General features: G+C 36.2%; 1 protein-coding gene and 1 long non-coding RNA gene across 3 annotated transcripts in view; one reads left to right on the top strand and one right to left on the bottom strand.

Moving 5' to 3' along the window:
• ITGA1 (integrin subunit alpha 1) overlaps positions 1-22,624 on the bottom strand; it is a 169,171-nt gene that overhangs the window by 82,877 nt on the left and 63,670 nt on the right. For both annotated transcript variants that reach the window (XM_064375966.1, XM_064375967.1), the window contains exons 3-6: positions 13,639-13,751; positions 10,758-10,846; positions 10,528-10,639; positions 9,796-9,923 (exon numbers count right to left, since the gene is read on the bottom strand). In XM_064375966.1, coding sequence (XP_064232036.1) covers positions 9,796-9,923; positions 10,528-10,639; positions 10,758-10,846; positions 13,639-13,751 — 442 coding nt within the window. The remainder of the gene's footprint in view (positions 1-9,795; positions 9,924-10,527; positions 10,640-10,757; positions 10,847-13,638; positions 13,752-22,624) is intronic.
• LOC105715273 (uncharacterized) lies at positions 15,041-20,660 on the top strand. Its single transcript, XR_001107015.2, has 3 exons — positions 15,041-15,191; positions 19,876-19,984; positions 20,576-20,660. It is a non-coding gene; the product is annotated as an uncharacterized LOC105715273 (long non-coding RNA).

The following is a 22,624-nucleotide window of genomic DNA, read 5'->3' as shown; positions in this document are numbered from 1 at the left end:
ATTTAAACCTCTTGATTAAATAGAACAAAATAAATAGATGGGTAGATAATTACAATCTAAGGCCAAAGATACCTAATAGCTGATTCAGGCTATGGCATAAATCAGGTACACAATTAGCTATGGATTTTGTTACATGAACAAGAGTTTTGTAACACTTATTAGAACATTCCACTTAAATATGAGCTTTACAATTATTTTTTCAGGCAAGCCCCCAACAAAATATCCACTCACTTTTTTTTTTTCCAGGGAATACTAGCATCCATTTGTATGTTACTAAGTGTAATTTTAAAACAGAATTCTATGATCAAATAATTTTGGAAAACAATGAGTAAAATTAAGTTATATATATCTTTACAGCAGACTCCTCCACATCTCTACCTTTCCCCTATCACCAGGAAAACTGTCACAAATTGCAAATGGTGCAAAAGAGTAAGGTTTTCTCTTACTCCTATCCCCACATGTTCTACTTAGACTTATAAGTAAACTCTTTTGAAAGTATTCTCAGAGTCTTTAATTTAAAAACATGCATTGTGGATTACTAATTGGAAGACCAGGTATATTTTATTCCTATTTAAAGTAATATTTTTGTGAGGATCATATTCAACATAGACTGGTAAACATTGTTCTACAACAGTAAGAGTTACTTGCTTGTCAAGATCAACTAATTGTTCTGTGTGTTAAATTCACCTTCATTATATTTACGACATACCATCATGCATTGTAGCTGTCCCAATATGTGATTTTACCTCATTTTTAAGTTGGAAGATTTTCAGATCAGGAACATTTCAGTGATTTTTTTTTTTTTTACTGCTTTTGACACCTAACAATACTTGATCAACCAGACACTTTATAAATATCTGCTCAATTAAAACAAATTAATTACCCAATGACTTCATTTCTTTAGGGGGTAGAGAAGAAAGGGGAGAAAAGTGAACGTGAGAACATGAAAGGAAGGACACTATCAGAAAACACTGAAAAAGGGGCCTTTTGGATTAGTCTCTTGTGAAACTGAAAGTCATGTTTAAGACTTCAATGAATATCTTAAATGATAAGAGAATTTAAGAAAAAGAAGTGTCTAAAGTAGCTATGAAGTTCTGCTATGGTTTGAATATGGTTTGTTCCCACCAAAACACCAAATGTTGAGGCTTGGTCTCCAGTGGAGTGGTGTTAGGAGGTGGTGCCTTCAAGAGGCAATTAGGTCATCAAGAGGGACTTTATCACAGGAGTGAGTTCTCATTCTTGTGGGACTGGATTAGTTACTGTGAGAGAGCAGATTATTATAAAGCGAGGCTGCCTCTTGTGTTTGGTCTTTTTGCACATGGCTGCTTCCCTTCCTGTTTCTCCACCATGTTATGACACAAGCGCAAAGCCCTCACCAGAAGCCGACCAGCTGCATCCACCCTATCTGGGCCCTCCCTGCCTCCAGAATCATGAGCTAAATAATCCACCTTTTTTTTTTTTCCAAATTATTCGATCTTGGGTATTTTGTTATAGCAACAGAAAGTGAACTAGAGTAAGCATATTTATTCAAAGAGCTATGAAGGAATGGAGTTATTAATCATTAATAATTATATTATCTTCTGTTGTTAAGTCAGGGTTATACCAGCACCCAAATTTTAATGCCCAGCATAAGCTAAGTTTCTGGGCTTTCATTCAACAACTAATATGACCAAGTCAATGGTTTCTTAGGGAAGTAATGACAAGGTGAAACAATGAGTCTTTTTTCATGTGTTTCTGTAAGATGCACAATTGCTTAATATGAAAAGAGCTAAGGCTTTATGTCTGCCTCATGTATATTTCCTTTTATCCAACTATGCTACAAAGCCCTACCCTACAACATGCTTCCAGTGTGACTAAGTCAGGATATGAGTGTAGTGAGAATACAGGCTACAATCCCAGTTAACTGTAAACACAAACCATTCTGAAGCTATGTTAGCAGAGGCTAGATTTAACATTTTGTCACTATAAAGAGGGAGATAAATGAGACTGATTCACAGGTAGATGGTCATTTCCTAAGAAAACAAGTGTTCAGAAACATACTAAAGTTGATAGATAGTAGATACAGGTTCTAGAAAAAGGGTGTGTTTATCTGGCCTGTTGCTTTATGGAAGGTGCTACAATGAAAGTGACCTAGGCTCAAGAATGCAAGGATAGGAAAGGTTAAAACAAAGTTAATTCACTGTGTTTGTGGAGAAGGGAGAGGGCTATAGAAGAAACTAGGGCTGAGGGGAATGGGCTAGATAAGTAAACACCTGCAAAGAAAAGACTGAAATAAAATGTAAAGGATTGTCCAGGGGAATCCCTCTCAAGCAAGTACCTTCCAGCTCAGTGGACCAATCTGACTTCATGAAGCAAAGTAAGGGAAAGAGGTCACTAAAACAAAGTTTTTTATACACAAGAAGGTAAAAACTCAAAAACTCCCATTTTTCCAACATAAATGGCTAATGTCACGTGCTAGGAACATATAAAAGTCTGGACTACCTTCCATAAATGAAAGGATTAAGGCACAATTCTGTCGTCATGGAATTCACAATTTACTAGGAGAGACAGACCCATAAAACAAACAGCAATGCTTCTGAGTGATAAGAGCAGCAAGGAACTACTCTCTCACAGTTACAGACGCTATGGGAACATAGGAGGGAAAGGCATTTTTCTCAAGAAGAGTGGGTAGGATAATCATAGAAAATTACAGAGAAAATGACATTTGAAGTTCTCCTAGCATATAGGACCTGAGATGGAGCAGGGTATCCCAGGAAAAGCAAATAACATGAGCACAGCCCTTTGTGAACAAGGAAAGCAAGAGCCCAGGAATGGATGAAGGGCAAGCTACTCGGGAGGCTGAGGTAGGAGAATCGCTTGAACCCGGGAGGCGGAGGTTGCAGTGAACCGAGATCGTGACACCGAACTCCAGCTTGGCAACGAGAGTGAAACTGTGTCTCAAAAACAAGGACTGAGGTGGGCATAAGGGTAAGCAGGATGCATGAGGAGTGGCTAGGCCAGGTGGTCAGATGCCAGTTAGTTCACTAGAGAGCTTAGATGTTATTTAGCAGGCAACAAGAGGAGCTGTTTGTTTATTTGTTGTTTGCTTGTTTTTTATACAGGGAAATGTTCTTAACTTACTTTGGAATGATTATTCTAGTGCCTGATGGCTGGAGGGGTAGGAGGATGGAGACCAGAGTCTAGTGAGAGAGCAGATTCACCTCATTCCCTACACCACATTCGGAAACTATAGCCAGACTGACAAGGGTATGGCTGTATGGCTCTGTCAGGTTTCCTTTCAGACCTAAAAACAATGAATCAGGCTCCAGATTTAAGGCTTCTAGGGAATGGCTATAAAATCAGCAGTAAAAAGAAAGATAAATAATATTCTTAAAATTTAATTAATTTCTCTCTTTCATTTTGCCTGGTTTAATGCTATGCTACACTTTTGATGTGAACAATCTAGACGTTGTTCCATTAGTGTATTTCACTTTTATATCAAGCCTCACAATTTACTGGCTTTATTTAGGGTAATGCACTCATATTTGACATATTTATATTATTTTCATTTATTATTAAAAGCAAAGTTATGTTTAGGTATTGAGGATCAATAAGACCTCCATAATGTTTATACCGTCATATCTTTTATGGCAAGCTCAGAGTGTTTCAGGTTTGTTTTTATAGGTGTTTTTTAAAAGCCAATTTTATAGCCTTTACTCTGTCTTGGGTAAAAAATTGGTTGACAAAATTCCTTGACTATGCTTGCAAAAGTCTTAATTGGGCTACACAGAATGGAGTTTGAGTAACTATTTAGAGTAAATGTTTCCATCATTGTGATGTATTTCCCTAACGTACACTAAATTGTCAATGTGAAACTTAGTGTAAGTTTCTTTCTTTCTCTCTCTCTTTCTTTCTTCTCTTCCTTTTTTCTTTCTCTCTTTCCTTCTTTCTTTTCTTTTTTTTTATTTTTGTGTTTTGGAGGTGACAATTACTTTGAGAAATGTTTCATATCTTGGACTCTGCCTTTTATCGCTTACAATTACTAAATGACAAAGCTATGACTGCAGAGAATAGGAATCGTATTCAATCTATTGTACCAAGTGTGTAACTAATCAATACAGCAAACAAAAACACAGGAGGTGTAATTAGAATACAGTCTTTATTTGTGGCTCACCATCCCTTCAAAGCTTATTTAAAGTGAAGTATTTTGCTATCCCTAAATTGAAAGATAAATATCTTATGAATTTTTTTAATTCTTAGTTTTAAATGTCTATTAATTTAAAAAGTTATATATTTTAATTTAGGCTGTACCACATGAATTTGCTGTATTTGTAGGCATTAAAAAACAGATCAAATAGTAATACTTTTATTTGGTTCTCTCTGAATGAAAACCAACAAGGTGAAACACCAAAGTGCATTTGTAGTTAAATCTTCACTACTACTTCTACTAAGGGCTTACAAACGGTAAGAGGCCTGCAGTTGAGGAAAATGCATGGCTGGTGTTTATTTGTTTTCCTACTTGTTTTCACTTAGATTGCTAACTATGATTTCTGACCTCTCCAGGGACAAAGGTAGGGGAAGATAAATAAGGATAGAGAAATTATTACTGTATTGGTATTATCATAAGATAAAGCAGGTCCTAATAGGTACTTAAAACTTTTTCAATGGTTCTTTGGAGAACTCCCTTCACTGGGACGTCTTACCTAAATCCTTGCCCTGAGTGAATTCATCCCACTGCCTCAGTCCCTAAGAATTACAGAGATCTTCTGCTTTCTCTGCAGAGGCAGCCACTCACTTCTGGTAATCATGACCAACAGGTCCTGACATGACCTCATGCTGGCTCTTGCTTTTGAATACCCATGCCAATCCTGAGAAAACACACGCATTCTAACAATCTCTGGAGATGCAGGCTGACTCCAGTGCAGTGACCTCTGCTCTGACTTGCCTGTCAGCAGTTAGACATGACAGCTGCTGTCATACCCTGATAATTCAGGCAGGAGTTAGGCATTAGTCAATCAACTATGTGTCAATTCTAGTATACATATACCAAGATTGTTGTATGACCCCACTGAAGACTTTCTGAGTAGGCTCTTCCTACAGAGAAGTCCTCTTAATAAATATTATCAACTACATTGATAGTCTTTTAGAAATTTGGTACTAATATGGAGTCTAAAAATTATCTGTCCAGCTCTTTACTTTCTATGTTTTGCACCTTCCTCTGGATAATCTTTGTCACAGTTCATTTTTATATCTGTTTCTTTCAGAAATGGAGACAGAGAGAATATGTAAAGGAGAGAATAAATTCCAGAAGCTAATTCTGCCAATCATAGGGTTGAACTGAATGCTTTCATTAAAAGAAACAAACAAAAATAAAAACAAACAAAAAAATCAAATGGATTTAAATTACATTAGCAACCAATCAAGGAAAAGAATTGGTTGTCAAATAAACTGTTTTTTAACAGAATTACTGTAAGACTGCATGAAAGACAAGCATGCTTTTCAGTACATATTTTATTTGAAGAGGAAATATCTTCTACTGAAAGATTATCAAACTTTATAAATAGTTTACATGCATTATACTTAAAACCCTATTAAATGTGGTTTAGCAAAAGCAATGGCTTGGTAAATACGTCCTTTTAATCTCTTTTATTTAGAGAATTATTTATGAAATTAGTTGCTGATATAAGCCAAAATAGAAAAAAAAAAAAGATTGGAAAAGATTGAACACTGGAGGATAAAGTATAAAGCAATATAGTTAAAATAATTTTTAAAATACCAGTTATAGAAAAAAAGACCCATTAAGTGTCCAACAATCAGAGAAAAATACAAAACTGGACTCCTTATGTTACTAACATTTACTCAACAAGTGCTCATTGAAAGCTTACTATGCTACAGTAAAGCACTGGGCTGGCCATTGACAAGGATAAGAAGATGATACAGCCTTTGCTTTTGAGGTGCGTATTATCTACAGTATGCAGCAAACACAGACAGACAGACACACACACACACACACACATACAGATACACACACACACCCCCCCCCCAATATAATAATCATGTCTTAGTCCAGTGTTTCTCAACCTTTAATCTGTTTAAGAATCGTATGGGGCCAGGTGCAGTGGCTCATGCCTGTAATCCCAGCACTTTGGGAGGCCGAGGTGGGAGGATCACGACGTCAGGAGTTCAAGACCAGCCTGGCCAATACGGTGAAACTCCGTCTCTACTAAAAAAAAATAAATAAAATAAATAAAAATCAGCTAGGCGTGCTGGTGGGTGCCTGTAATCCCAGCTAGTTGGGAGGCTGAGGCAGAGGACTGCTTAAATCCAGGAGGCAGAGATTGCAGTGAACTGAGATGGCGCCACTGCATTCCAGCCTGGGTGACAGAGCAAGACTCTGTCTCAAAAAAAAAAAAAAAATTAGCTGGGCATGGTGGTACATGCCTGTAATCCCAGTTGAGGCAGAGGACTGCTTGAACCTGGGAGGCAGAGGTTGCAGTGAGTCAAGATTACGCTATTACACTACAACCTGGGCGACAGAGGGAACTCTGTTTCAAAATATATATATATATATAAGTTGCTTATATATAATTCAGACTCTATAGCCTTACTCTCAGAGATTCTGATTTTGAAATCTGGAGTATAATTCAAGCATCCCAGTGATTTGGAAGCAGAAATTCCAGGAGCCACATTTGGAGAAACACTGCATTAGACAGAAGCACGCCATTAAGGCAGCAGCCTTGTCTGACTTCTTCCCCACTATTACCCAAACTATAGGATAGAGTCTGGAACATAGTAAGCCCTTAGTACACACATCTGGATAAATGAATAAATGTATATGGTTAAGCTCCACCATCAATGATGCAAGCAAGATGTGACATAAAATTCAGAAATATAATCAGCTCCTTTCTTTAAAAAGCAGGTTCCCTTGGATGAAGTCAGAAGATATGATAAGCGACACTGTGCCCAGTGTTTCATTCAGAAATATTCTTCTCCGTGGAATGAGGCCCTAGATCTGAGTAAATGTAACTGAACTCTTCTGCCTCAGGGTAGTTCATTTTTCTCCCATTCACTGGTAGCATCTGGACCCCAAGGGCCCTCCTCCATTTGTCTGAATAGAGTCATTGTTCCTCCAGGGAAGACATATAACTTCATGTTGCCCATCCTGGCATATTAGAATTCTTCTGGTGGACAGGCAGAATAGCTCCTCTTTTAGGGCTCTCACCATAGAAATGTAAATTAATTATAGTTCTAACTGGAAAACATCAAAATTGCAGAAGATTAGGGTGAACATATAAGCAATTGACTGTTATTTATTTACAAAATGGAGTCACTGGCATAGATCTTCACAGAAGCTGTGATATTCTAAAATAGCCTTGTGGATTTTCTTTCTGAAGTTGTGGACCAACTTCAGACATCTCACAGCTGCACTGATTTTTACAAATAGCTACAAATAAATTAATTTTTTAGAGTAATATACATAAGTGAATGTAAAGGTAAAATAAAATGTTTAGATGGCTGTATAATAAAATTTTAAAAATATTTCAAGAATATTACTAGCTTTGGAAGGAGAAAAAATGGATAAGAAAGCAGAATGGGAAAGACAAAACAAGAAGGAAAGAAAGTACATCACAGGCAAAAGTGGAGAAGACAGGAACGCAAGCCATTTCGTGTCAGGTATGTTACTGCAGGGAACGAAGCATCGCCAAGCCTAGCATGGTTTCAGCCAAGAGGCTGCCTGAGGAAGGATGAGGACAGTCATCCTCATGAGATGGAAAGGGATTGAGATCTACTATTTAGGGGCATTAGACAGTACCTGCTCTGAAGCTTCTCTAGAAGTAGAGCTCTCAGAAAGAAAAACAACAAACTGGACTACAATGAAAGAGCTGTGTGTTCTGATCTGCCATCAGCAAGCAAGAAGACCTTAAACAATTCACCCTCTCATGTCTTCTTCATAAATTGAGGTTTGGGGCCAAATGACCTTTAAGATTCTTTCCAGCTTAATTGTATGGCTCTGTGCTATCTTATTGGTGAAAGAGAGAAGGGATAGGGGAAGAAAGGAAAGAAGGAAGGGAGAGTGGTCCTCAGAAGGGGAAAAAAGGAGGTTCATGTGGAACATGTGCCGGAAGGAAGAGCAATTCTCATCCTGGAGCAGGTCTGTTAAGATGCAGGCTGCCCTGTACCCTGTAGCAAGAAGAGACAAAAGGTCTCCTACCATCCACTAGTAATTTCACTTGAGAAGGTCAATTGCAAATAAGTCATTTCCAGAGAAATTTACATTTTGTGACATGTAAAAGCCCATTTCATTTTTAATAATTTTACACTGACTTTAAGAAGTTCTCTATTGTCCAGTAGGATACACATAATGTTACCCTTCCACTCACTTTCTACAGAGACCTATTCAGCCTTGGAATGCAGCAATACATTTCACTTTGAAGTTTGAGTTCAAATTTGAAATTTTCAACCACCATCCTATAAAGAGAGACATAAATATACACAGACACATCCAGACTGCAGACACATGTATGTATATATGTGTGCACGTATTATGTTCCAAATTTAATGTGAATGTGGCAAACATTAATACAGTTAGACTGCTTTTTCAGTGCCTCAGAAATTTCTACCAAAGTAAAGCCCTCAGGAAAGAAAAAAAAAAAGGAAGATCACTATACAGATTGCAGTACTATAATTTTAAAATCTCCTATGCTCTCCACAGCCTCCAAACCATATAACCACCTTTAGGCTCTGATTCTAGGGCTAATTCCTGACCTCAAGACATTTTATTTGTCTGTGATTCATTATGTCTCCTCTGTATTTTAAGGTATATGCCCATATAAGTTTAATGAACATTAAATCAATCACATGTATTTAATTAAATTTAATGAAATTACACTCAGTATCTAAAATGGGAAAGCTGTGTGAGAAGTTCCACTTCATTTAGTGGCAATAAAGGAGATGTGTTTAGAAATAGATATTAATTGGAGGGATAAATAAACAACGAGTTGGTTTTATACAGAGATAGCCAAGGGCGTTTGCTTTTAACTTAGGGAAAAGAAATGATTAATAGAGAGGACATCAGACTTAAGTAGCATGCTCTGGTCAATTACTAACTTATTTATATAATGTGAGATGAGAGATTATAAGGTGATGGGTTCTTTGGGCTGTCAGATTGGTTTCTACAAACTCTGACACGCTGCTCTGATACTACCCAAAGTGGCTATACAAGCTTTAAGTAAGAATTAAATTATGAGTTTATAGAAATCTATAGGAGTTATTTTCCAGGTGCATTAATAACGGCAGCTTGCATAATATTTTCTGTTTAGAAAATAACACAGCCTAGGTTGGGCAGAGTGACTCACACCTATAATACCAACACTTTGAGAGGCAGAGACGGGATCAACTAGAGGCTAGGAGTTTGAGACCAGCCTGGCCAATGTGACTAAACCCCATCTCTGTTACAAATTTTAAAAAAATTAGCCAGGTGTGGTGGCAACTGTCTGTAATTCCAGCTTGAGAGGCTGAGGAATATGAATTGCTTGAGCCTGGGAGGCGAAGGTTGCAGTGAGCCAAGACTGCACCACTGCACTCCAGCCTGGGCAACAGAGTAAGACCCTGTCTCGAAAAAATAAAAAATAATAAAAAATAACACAGCCTAAAGTAATGTCCTTTTTATCTGAAATAAGAACAGGGAAATAGATATAAAATTCATTCTCAACTTTAGTTTTATTGATTAATTTGCTTTCAGAATATTTAATTTTATTAAAACATTATGCATTTTAATCTCTTGAACAACAGAAATCAAAACACAGAGTCACATACCTGTGTCTGTTTAGGACCAATGTCCATTCTTTCAAGAAGGTCATTTAAAAAAGCTGTAACACTGTCCCATGGGTAAATACTGTTGGAACCATCCAGCACTATGACTATGTCCAGTTGAGTGCTGCATTCTGCAATAAAAGCAGTCAATTGTGCAAATTTTGAATCTATTTTTTTTCCAGAGGCATATGAAGTGCTTTCATGGCTGAAAGTTCATTTTAAAAGATGAACAGATGTTCTACAAAGTAGATACATTGCTTCAGCAATAAAAAAAATAGTTTTAGAAAAAGTAAAGGTGATAAAAATATAACAACTGGAGTGGGGCCTATATCAAGTAAAATTCATACTTACTGAATTTTAATTAATATTGTATGAGAGTTATTTTTGCAAATTTTCTCAATATGAATTTTATATAACAGTTTTTATAAAACAGTTTTTATGCGTATCTCAAGGGAAGTTCTTTCCTCAAAGTGACTCACTCTTTAAATATAAGCAGCATGATAGCTTTATCTATGAAGTTTAAAAATGACTCTGTAAAGTTATTTACATTAATATCAATCCCAAAAATAGCAGTCAGGTTTTGTTATATACTGGCAAAGCAAACATTTACCTAACTTGGTAATGCTGGTAGCTAAGAAAATACTTCAAGCTTTTTGGTATGCTCCTTTGTATACATATGTCTTATTCATTGCTTATGCTTTTCAAACATGCAAGAATATTGCACAAAATCTGTACCTCGTACAGGGGCAATGGAGTTCACGACTTGAAATGTGGGGCTGACGTCAGAACAGATTCCAGTTGTGTAATGCAGATGTCCACATCTATAGGCATATAAGGGCCCACATGCCTTTAAAAAATTGTTTTAAAATTAGAAATCATTAGACTGAAATATAATAGATCTTACAAAGATTGAAAATGATAGCACTCCTGTTGTCAATAAATATCATTACGCTTTTCGTTCTTACCAGAAATCCTCCGTTTGGGTTGGTGACTAAAGTTGATCCAAATGTCATGTTCTCCTTTACTTCTGTGACATCGGGAATTGATGTATTAACTAAAAATAGAACAAAATCTTATGAGGGTGAAAAAGTTTAACGAAGTGAAATTAAGCATCATCTCATTAAGACATTCTATTTGTTTTGTTCATATCATAGCACATTCTTCTATTGGTTCAACTAAATAGTCTTACAAGTATTCTTAAGGGATAAAATGAACAAGCTAAGGTTGAAGAGCTGGCTCATGTCCCAGAAACTATTTCAGATAGTTTTGCTGAACTGTGAAAGAATGCAGAACTAGCAGGGCAATGAGAATGTGGGATTGCTTTTTGCACGTTCTTGCTAAATAAAACAAAGTTTTAAATCTCATAATACTGTAGATATAATGTAATCTTATACACTTTGTTATAAATGACCAGTGATGAAACAATTTTTGGTAAGAAAAGGGGAAATGGTAGAAAATCAGAAAAGAAAACTCAAACTCCAGTTTTTTAAATTATGACTTCCAAAATCATGGGGACATCCTGAGGGTTACAAAGGAAACTGGAGGAGTATTAGAGCAGTGTCCACTTTTGATAAAGGAAACACAATGAAGAGAGTACATTTGACATTCTGAAGGGAATGGGTCCTAAAGCAAGAAGCCTTGCCAGCCTGACAATATTGGCAAGAAGTTCCACCTATTCACGTTGAAAAGAAAAAGAAAAAAAGACTGGACAGGAAAAACGAGAACTTCTAAATTCTGCTTAGTAGAGTGGAATACTAGAAAGTAGCAAAATTCAGGTTGAGAAAGATTTGTCTCACTCTTTGTTCCAGAAGTTGTTTTCACGTTAAGACTGTATGTGGATTTAAAGTGGGGAATGGAAGCAGAGATTCTGGAATGGTCAGTTGGCCTTCCTGATCCGAGCAATGGCTTTTGTCCAAGAGTTTAGTCTGGTTTTCCTTGAAAGCACCTAGAGCTGGGAACTCATATGCATTGATCTTGAATAATCTGGATTAGAGTTTTATATACAAAGCCTGACCCAGGAAAAGCATTCCTGGGACAATTAGGGACTAAAGCAAAAACTTCCCTACTGTACTTGATGTGGCTAAAATCTCTAGGCTAATTTTAAAACTCTTCCAATTTCCAGTGATAGAGGAGTAACTCCTTTAAAACAACTCCTTTGCAAATCACAACTGTAATTTCTAGGAAGAGTACAAAATATACATGAAACAAGCACCTGAAGCATTAGAAAGGTGGCAGAAACTGGAGGGGAATCCATACTTAGAAGGAGATATAGGCACTGGACGGGTTTCCCGTTTTTGTGCTTTGTTTTGTTTTTGTCCCCCATCCCTAACTCACCCCCACTGAGGAAAGGTCCTAGTCAGTGGCTAAAACTCAAATAGAACTCCTAGTCTTACTGCATTGAATAAAAAGAGAACAGAAATTAGGGACAACGGCAGCAGCTGCAAAGTGAGAAAGAGAGTCATATACCTTAGATAAAAGAGCCACAAAAGAACAGTTCTAAAATATACATATACATTTTATCCACATATCCAGACGACTTGAATAGTAAATGTGCAGAGTAGATTTCAAAGAGCCCAGCTGAAATAAAAACTGAATAGAGATTTTAACTACTCATTGGAAGAAAGTCAAGGCTTAGAAACTGAGTTGAGCCAAGTAAATTTCCTGCTAATAAAAAAAAAAGTTAAGACTGTTTACAGGCATATAACAGAATCTAGAATCTCCACACCTGTAATTCAAAAATATAATCCAGGTTATGATCCAAAATTACTACCCATAAGTCCAGACAGGAAAATGTGACACAACCTCAAAAAAAGGTAATAAATGGAAAGTGATGTTGAGGTATTCCAGATGTTGGAATTATCAGTCAAGGATATTAAAGCAGCCATTACAAGTATGCTTATGCATGTAAAGAGAAAAAATGTTTATAATAACAAACAAATGGAAAATTGAAAAAAGGAAAACTGAAAAATACAATATCTGAAATAAGCTTGTGGGGCAATAAATCATTTCCATGGTATGTAATATTGTATAGAACATTGACAGGGTTCTAATTTTTAGGTAATTTTAATAGGAATTTTTTAGTCATGTTTCAACTATTTCTGTGAAATATATCTATTTCAACATAAATTTATCTTGTGCTATTTGATTTTTAAAATTAAATTTATCTATCACAATTTTTAAAATTCTATTTCCTCTTGAAAACCAGGCACTAAGTTAAATTTTGTGAAGGGAATGTGATGGGCAGGTTTATTTGGAGAAGTTCTTTCACATTACCACTGGATTAGAAAGAATCCTAAAAAATGCAAGGAGTTAAAAGTTATAAAATTAGTAAGATATTCTAACTTACGTATACACGTTGATGACTTTCTAAAGCAAATTAAGGACAGAGGGAATCAAAATGGCATTCTATGTGAATTTGAAAGATAACTGAAAAATGATTATAGATTACTTCTAATATTTTCTTGAGTTGATTAAAATCTGTTTTCAGTGAGAACAATGGTCATGATTTAAGACTAGATTTTTTGTTGTTTTTTTTTTGAGACAGGGTCATACTCTGTCCCCATGCTGGAGTACAGTGGCACAATCACTTGTTCACTGCAGTCTCAAACTCCTAGGCTTAAGCAATTCTCACACCTCATCCTCGAGTAGCTGGGACTACAGTTGTGCACTACCACATCCAGCTAATTTTTTGTATTTTTTGTACAGGTGAGGTTTTGTCATGTTGCCCAGGCTTGTCTCAAACTCCTGGGCTCAAACAATACTCCTGCCTTGACCTCCTAAAGTGTTGGGATTATAGGCATGACCCACTGCACCTGGCCTAAGACTAGATTTTTTGATTTTACATACCTGGTAGATCCAACTTTTCACAAGGTAATGATTTACCTCTCCCAACTGGACACTTATAGACATCTCCAGTTCTGTTTTTGGGTTGGCCAACTAAAGGAGAACCAATAAGCACCCTGGAAGTTAAATAAATCAATAAACATTTTTGAACATTGAGAAACAGTTTATATGAGTTGCTTTATGACTAATTCTAAGATAATTGACAATAACATTCATAGACATAATCAGATAATAGGCTGTTAGTAATTTAACATTATCTAAACTAAGCAGAGAGCCTACTTCTTGCATACTGATGTGGATTTAAAAGTATATATATATGTATGTATATATATTTATACACACACATATATATACACACACATATACATGTGTTTATATGTGTGTATATATGTAGGAAAGAGATCTCAGATTTTGCTTCATTATTTTATTTATCACTTTATCATATTTTTTATTTGGGTATTGAAATAATCAATAATTATTGGCTAACTCTGCTACTGCATTAACTTACAAAACACATGTGGAAGTATAAGTGACTTTTTCCATGATAAACTGATAATTTTATAGAGAAGTCAGGAAATATAAACATTGGATCATCATAAGATTTACTACTAGCATGTGCAAGTTTATAAGTGCTTAGAAAATAAGAACAGTTACGAGATCTGGGTTAAAAATCACTTACTTTCCTTTTAGACAGAATTATAAAATCATTCTAATAGTAATTAATGGAAAAAAATATATAATCACAACTAATTTTAGTTCCAGTAAGTCACTTAAGTCTCCCATGATATCTTCAGGAATAGGATGAATGAAAGTGGTTAAATAGTAAGATACTTGGGTGGATCCACAGTTGCTGATTTATTGCTGGCTGAGTAGCCATGCCCAAAAACGCTGTTTGCTAGCAACCACAGGACTCTAATTATGTGCTGACATTTTGTGCTTGGGATTGTGTTAGATTACAACTTTATTAAATACTTTAGTGAAGATATAGAAAGTATAAAAATACTTATCAATCAGCATCACAAGACAGGGCAAGAAAAAATACTTATCAAGTATACCAGTATAAATATTTGGAAATTCAGATGAATCTCAACTTTCTGAAATAATAAATGTAAATAAAGTTTACTTAGAACCTACATAAATAACTTCACTCAACTGCATACTACTATTTATATCAGTGCAGGATGTAGGAGCCCTCACTTAATGGGAGTTCTTGTGAAAAAGGCATGGAGGATTTAGTTGACAGCATATAAACATGAGCAACAGCGTATTTCAGTGCCAAAAATGCTAATGTGACTTTAGTCTGCATTGCTGGAAATAGATGCCCTGGTCAAGCAGTGATATCTCCCTCTGTGTTCTGTGCTGGTCAGGCCATGTCTGAAATCTCTAAATTAAGAGGGACATAGGCACAATGGAATGTATTTAGGAGACTATGACTCAGATGGTTAGGAGTCTGGTAAATTTGTCAGAAGATGCTGGGAAAGCTGGGGATGTTTGGCATGGAAAAAGAACGGGATGGAAAAAGAATGCCTGCAGGAGAAATGAGAAGTTGCATTGAGGTACAAATGGATTAGGCATACATTTTGAAAATTTAAATATTTTAAAGTCTGTCATATTGAAAAGGAATGGTATTTATTTTGTGTAAGCCCTTTAGGCATACTAGTATTAATGAAAATAAATTTTATAACTATCATAGATACTAAGCTACTGAATAGACTCCAAAACACAGTTTTAATATAATGCCTTTGGAAAGCAATTTCCGACGTGTATAAAGAACTATAAAAATGTTCAAACCCTTTAATGCATAATTTTTACTTCTGGGACTCTATCCTAAATAAAATGACCTAAAATAAAAGCTTAATGCACAAAGATAATGCTCATAGTGTTATATATAGTTATGAAAGAGTAAAAGAAATATGGTAAATAAAAACTAATTATTACAGGATCATTCTGTAGCATATTGTACATTTATTTAGAAAGTAGTTCATAAGATCATATGGTAGGATAAAAAATTATGATCGAAATCAAAGTGAAAATTTATCTAATTTGGTGAAAATCTGTGACCTAATTTAAAGTGAAAAATACCAAATTACTATGTTCATTATGCTACCAATGATAATAACAGCTAGGATTTATTGAATTTATACTGTGTGCTAGGCCCTGTTCTAAGTACTTTCCGTGTATTAAATAATTTATGAAATGAAACAGCATGAACTTTAGTGCCAGCCTATATGAGTTCTAATTATGGCTTTACCATTTACTTAGCTATATGGTTTAGGACAAGTCAATTGCCCTATCTGTGATTTAGTTTCTTCATCTATAAAATGGAGATAACAAAAGTATCCATTTCAGATGATCATCAAAAAATTAAATAAGTTAACATATATAAAATTGGCTTATAGTATGTGCTATCTAATGTTAGTTCTTCTTATTGTTATTAGATACTCATTTCGGATGATTAAACAACTAACATCTATGTCAAAAGACTAATAGGGAATACCTCAAGAAAATAACAAATTGTATTGATGAAGTTATGATTATTTTTCCCAATAGTTTCAAAGTTTTAAAAAATGTAATGGAATAAATTCGTTTTATAGTTAAAAACAGTTTAGAAAAAAATGAGCCTACAATTATTGAAAGTATTTAATTTAAAGCTAGTTAGAGTAATTAATGTTTATTAACATTTTACATGCTGGGTATTTATGCCAGGTCCTGAGGATATAAAATGATATAAAAGTGAATAAAACACAATTTTTAGTTTGCTTATTAGAGAGAGAAACATAACTATACATGTACTATTGCAATATTGAATAAGTCTGAACTTGACACAACTTCAGCAAATTCTTAGAAGTAAGAACACCACTCCTTTGATAAATGCCAAGTAGCTCAGGATAGCTGCAGTAGAAGTTGAGGCTAGAGAGGTAAAAAGAGTCTAGATCATGAATGTTCTCATAGTTAACTTTAAGAACGTTGGATTTATTATATGTAGGGGGAAGTTGCAAACCACTGAAGCTTTTAAACAGGGGTGTAATGTGATCTCCTTTTTGATTTACAAATCTTACTTGCTTGAAGTTTCACGAGTAAATTGAAGAGGAACAAAATTAGAGTCAAAGGACAAGATACAAATTCCTAAAGTAATCCAGATGAGGATTTGAATTAAGGAAGTAGAGAGGATGGAAGGACTAACTCTGTAAATATTTAGGATATAAGCTGTCTTTGTTCAGGTTTCCCCAAAAGCAGATCCAAGACAAAAAGTTTGGTACAGGTAAGTTTTTTGGAGGCAATTCCAAGTATGCAGAAGTGTGGAGATGGGGAAAAAAACAGGGGAAAGGAAGAAAGGCCAAGAAAGGATGCACCGATAATGAGTTGCATCTGTAGGCAAGTGGGCTCAGTCTTGCTGGGGAACTTCTCAGAAACCACATGGAACATGGATGAGCATGATATGGGCATGGATGAGCCCCTAAAAGGGAATATTACCACCTCGAAATATACTGAGAAGAGCACAAAATGCTGACATCTGAGGGTGAAATAACACTTAAGGTTTCGATAAACAAAGGAAGAAAACTAGGTAGAAGTGATCAGAAAGGGAGAGAGAATCAGCAAACAGTGGTATCACAGAATCCAAAGAAGGAAATCTTATAAAGAATACGAGGCAAGAATGAGAGCTAGATGTTTGTGGCAGATTTCAAGTAACTTGGCTAAAAATGAGGGAGATGGGGCTGTGCTAATAAATGTGGACATTTTTTTTTTTACAGGGCAATGACAAACCATTAAGGGGTTGAGGTGTGTCTAAATTTGTCATGGAGGCAAGCTGCATATGGCTAAATGATGGCAAGAAAGAACCGGTAACAAGAGAAACCCTGATTTCACAGGAGCGAGAGTAGAATCTCTGAGTAGGTAGACAGGGTGGATCCAGAAGGAGAGGTTTGTCTTAAAAATGAGTAAGAGTGACCATTCCCTAGGCAGCACTCTGGGCGGCCCAGTATTGATTAGTTTGCAAGTGTGGTCAATGGTTTGGAATGGTGTACACTTTTGCAACATGACTTTGACTTTTATTGTTTCACGAGGTAGAATCTGTTTTTCCATCCATTGAATCTAGGATTTGTTCTGATAAATAGAATGCAGCATAAATGATACTATGACTTCTAAGGCTAGGCCTTAAAAGGTCTTTGCAGATTCCATTTTATTTATTTTTGAAATCTGAGAACATCATGATGTGAAGAAGCCCAGTGTGGCTAATGGAGGATAAGAGACCACATGGAAGGGAATCGGTGCTTTAGCTGACAGCATGAGTTTCCAGACATGTAAGTAAAGCCAGGGTGGACACTCGAGCTCCAGTTGAGGGACCAGATGGTGAGCCCAGGCAATAGGGGAATACCCATTCAACCCACAAAATATTGAGAAATTATAAACCATTGTTGCTGTAAGCCATTAAGTTTGGAATGATTTATTGTGCAGCAATAGTTAACTGAAACAGGAAGTGAGGATTAAATTTTGACCTAGTAGCTTCTCTCTCTCTCTCTCTCTTTTTCTTCTTTGGAATATAGTAGCTGCAGTCATCTAGTGAGATCTAGGGAAGAGGTAGAGGGGTGGTGGGCTTGTGGAGAGTGATGAAGATTTAAAATGATAAGACATACATAGGGCCTGTCAGGCAGCTCCTCTGGTCGAGAAGAGGTGGATTGCAGCTGGCCAGGAATGTTTTGGAAGGTGTTTTTATAGTGGATAGGAGTTAGGCCTTCAAAGTCCTTTCCAATTCTAAGATTCCATAATCTGAATAGAACAAATATAAGTTTGTAGAGAAGAACTGACTCACTAGTGGGAAAACATGTAATATCAAATGGGGGAAAATCTAGGATAACTGATGAAAAGTGAGTCTTGTACAGCATGCTAACAGGAGAGCTATTGTGAATCGTAAGGTGGAAGGAAAGGGAGATATGGATAGCCCAGGGAAAAGTGTGGAGACAGGAGAATGAAGATTGAAAATGGAAGATAATGAGAAAGAATGGGTGGCTAGAAATCAGCATAAAGCTTCCTTATACACAGGAACAGGGAGCTTGAGATTTGGCAAGCAGTTGGTTTTGAAGGAAAAGGTCTGGGGTTTGTTTGATCTCTAGGGCAATGGAGAGCACTTAGAGTATGGTGGTAATTGGAAACTGACCTGATACAGCAATCTCAGCCATGGCCTATTGCATATTCTAAGTAAAGGCTGTGGAGTGAGAATTCAGAAAGTGGTAGAATGTAGGAGCCCTGGATTGAGACAGGGAGTTTGGGAGTTGGGACCAATAGTAAAGACTAGGTTAGCAGATCACAGGACTGCTAATTTTGTGTATTTTCCTGGTATCCATTTTCTATGAAAACAAACATGAAACTTTTAACAACAAGCTTGGAAGTACATGTATCTCACCACTTTAATCTTAAGTAAGCCTCACTTTTCTCAAGGTGCATCAAAATAACAAGATCCTAGAAAAGTATCAGCATAGAGTTTACAGAATTTCAGGAATCTCCAGTATTCTCAATCCTATCTTGCTCAGTTTTTTTCTCACAACACTGATCCTATTCTGGCATATAATATAACCTACCTGTTTATTAAGTTCATTATTTAATATCTGTTCTCTATTCCCCAGTAGAATATAAACTATACAATAGTAGGGATTTGGTTTTCTACTTTGTCCATGAATACATCCTTAGTGCTCCTACTAGTGCCAAGCACAAAGTAGGCATTCAATAAATATCTATTGAATGAATTAATTAATGACTGTGTCAAGTACTTTAGAATCTGAGTAAGGCAGACCTGGGAATTTAGACTTATGTGACCAGCCAAGAGATATGGATTGTAAAATCTTTTTTTTCCAGTTTAGAGGATAGAAATTCTGCTTAAGCAGAATGCTATACATGCCTTTGAATGACACCAGGGGTATTTCTCCAGGTCAAAGAGCTAGAGAATCCTTGTTGCTAGAGGGAGAGAATTGGCTGAAAAGTCAGAAGGCTGATGTTCCATGTCCTGACACTGTGACATACTTGCTATATTAACCCTTTGGACATTCATTCTCTGTCTCGGTTTCCTGTCTAGAAAATACAGATGATAACAATGATATCCACCCAAACCCACAGAGTCAATGGGAAGACCCAGGCACATTGTTTTATAAACTATTAGTATTAGTGCAAGTTGGTTTTAACTTGTTACATTTTATTTCTATTAGATCTTACTTTTTATATGGTGTTTTTGCAATGACTTATATGCAGACTAAGAAGGTCAGAACATGTTCTGGACGTCATTACTGATTTCTGGAGAAACGTCTGATAAACTCAAGGATCATTAAAGTGAGAGAAACAACTTTTCTCCGTGAATAAGGTAAAATTATGAAAATATTTAGTAAGCAGAAATATTTGCTATTCACAATAATCATTCTTGTTATTATGCCCATTATTATATTTATTTGAAGAACAGCTGATGTCTGATGTCTCTGTTTTATATTTATGTTTCTTTTCCCCCCTGTAAAAGATAGCTTCCTGGAGAAGAGTGTCTCATATTTACATTATTTTATTAACATCATTTTCACCTAACTCTGCCTTGATGTCTAATACATGGATCAAGCCAAAGTCACTCTCAGAGTGCCAAGAGAACTCTGCTCACCAATTTCTTTTTAAATAAATGGAATAAGCATTTGTTCATCTTAGAGAATGAAACTTACACGGTGACCCCATCAGCCACAGTGATTTGCTCATAAAAGGTGGAGGGGTGGAAATGAAGGGAGCCAAAGAAATGACAAGTTTGGCAAAGAGGAAATGTCAACTTTGAAAGGCACTATAAGCAATGTAAAATAAGCATATTAAAATCCATAACAGAAAATTGTGTCAACCTTTAAAATGTCTCTCTGCCCCAGGGAAGAGAGCAGTGATTTTTTTTTTTTTTCCATTAGCAGGATTTTTTTTTCTTTTACAGCACAGACATATTGGAAATAGGGCATCAATCACATGAGCCATTGGCACCCTAAATCTGGAACAAAGCAGGGTCTTCTAAGGAAAAGGTATGAGGTCTTTGATAATTGATAAAAATTGAGTTGAAGGTTGGCAAGGGTGGATCTTAAAAATCTACTTTGAGATCAGACAGGCCCACTGACATCACTGAAGTCCCCAAGAAAGGTTGCTTGAAGAGCAAATTAAAAGGGTAGGCACAGCCGGGCGCGGTGGCTCACACTTGTAATCCCAGCATTTTGGGAGGCCAGCATGGGCGGATCACGAGGTCAGGAGTTCAAGACCAGCCTGACCAACATGGTGAAACCCCGTCTCTACTAAAAATACAAAAATTAGCCAGGCATGGTGGCATGCGCCTGTAACCCCAGCTACTCAGGAGTCTGAGGCAGGAGAATTACTTGAGCTCAGAAGGCAAAGATTGCAGTGAGCCATGATCGTCCCACTGCACTCCAGCCTAGATGACAGAGCAAGACTCTGTCTCCAAAAAACAAACAAAAAAAAAGGGTAGGCACACATGCTGGAAGGAATGAAGCAAAGCAGCAACAGATTAGAGTGGAAAGCCCCAAACTGACTTCTCACATTTTCCCATTCAGCTGAGACCTGACCATGCTGATGTTTACCACTGACTCTGGAAATCTGGAAGGCTTGTGCTGTGCTGAGCATGTTTGAATTTCTTTTCCTCAAAGCAAAATTATGAAGGCAATTATGGTCTTTCTGAATTCTTCTGAACCACATTGCAATTACTTGGATGCTTCAGCTCATGCTAAACATAATGAACAATGGCTGATCTTAATCAGATGTATGATGTGTTCTGCTACTGAGAAAGCATGTGGTTTCTGAGCCAGATGTAAATTATACTTCACAGCAAACTTCTGAACAGTAAAGAGGACATAAGCCTACCTTCTCTGTTAACTTGTACTTCTTTCTAAAGAATTAAAGCTATGCTTTTCAAATACACAGACTGTACTTGTCATGGGCCAACGTGTGCTCCTTCTATAGGCATACTATAGCCATGATGTAAGATGGGTCAGGATTATTTTTTTTAAAATCTGAGATTATGAAATTCCAAAACATGAGCAGTAAATATGACTTATAAAGGGGCCTACCTCTAGAGATAATTAAATAACAAAATACATGTTCCCCAAAATATATCAATTATTCTGTAGTGAATTTCTTGAAGTAAGTCTGCAATCTATCTGATTTTATAGACAATTACAGAACATCTAAACATGTTTCTACAGTTTATTTTGCATTACCAGATCCTGGATCTATTTAGAACAATATGCTGCTACCATGTTATCCTTAAAAGTTTGGAAATTTAAGTATTTGTAATTTGCTTACTTTTAAGTTCAATTGCCCACATCTTTTGGGTTGCTCTGATTTTTTCACAACTTTTCCATAAAATATTTGTAAATATTAAATATCAATGTGAGATTTAGGCTTCTGATATCATCTACATTCAAATGCTTGCAAACTCACACACATATTAACATGTAAAATCTGGTACCTACCACAAAGAGTTTTTAACAACATTTACTTTTAAATATAGTTCTAATAAAGAAAAAGGCACCAGGCTGAGTGTAGAGATGAAATCCATTTCAGCTCAGGTTCTAAGTAGTTGCATTTCCCTAGGAGAGTGACTTTTAACTTTACGTTTTATGCAGCTGTTTTTTTTTTAATTGACGATAACAGGGTGTTAAGCAAGATTTAGTGGTTCAGCCAACAAGTAATTATTGAGTGCATATTATACATAAGGCCTCATGCTAGACGTGGGGTAGTGCCCAGGATTGTAAGTGGGCTGCAAAACCAGTCCTTGCTTTCTAGGCATTTCCGCTACCACATTGACTTCTCCCTCTTACCCGCATTCCATTTTGAGGTTTCCAGCTACCTGGAAATCACCTTGAACTCAAGCCATTTAAAAAGAGACTCATCCACTTCCTGATAAATGGATTTCCCTTTCTCTGTCAATGACTACCCATTTCCCAATGAGCCAGTACAGAAATTTTGGAGTCTGTTG

The sequence above is a fragment of the Aotus nancymaae genome, unplaced genomic scaffold (assembly GCF_030222135.1).
Source record: "Aotus nancymaae isolate 86718 unplaced genomic scaffold, 86718_ANA_hifiasm-v0.15.2.pri h1tg000014l, whole genome shotgun sequence".
NCBI lineage: Eukaryota > Metazoa > Chordata > Mammalia > Primates > Aotidae > Aotus > Aotus nancymaae.
The sequence above is the reverse complement of the archived record's forward strand: the minus strand, read 5'-3'. Positions and strand labels throughout refer to the sequence as shown.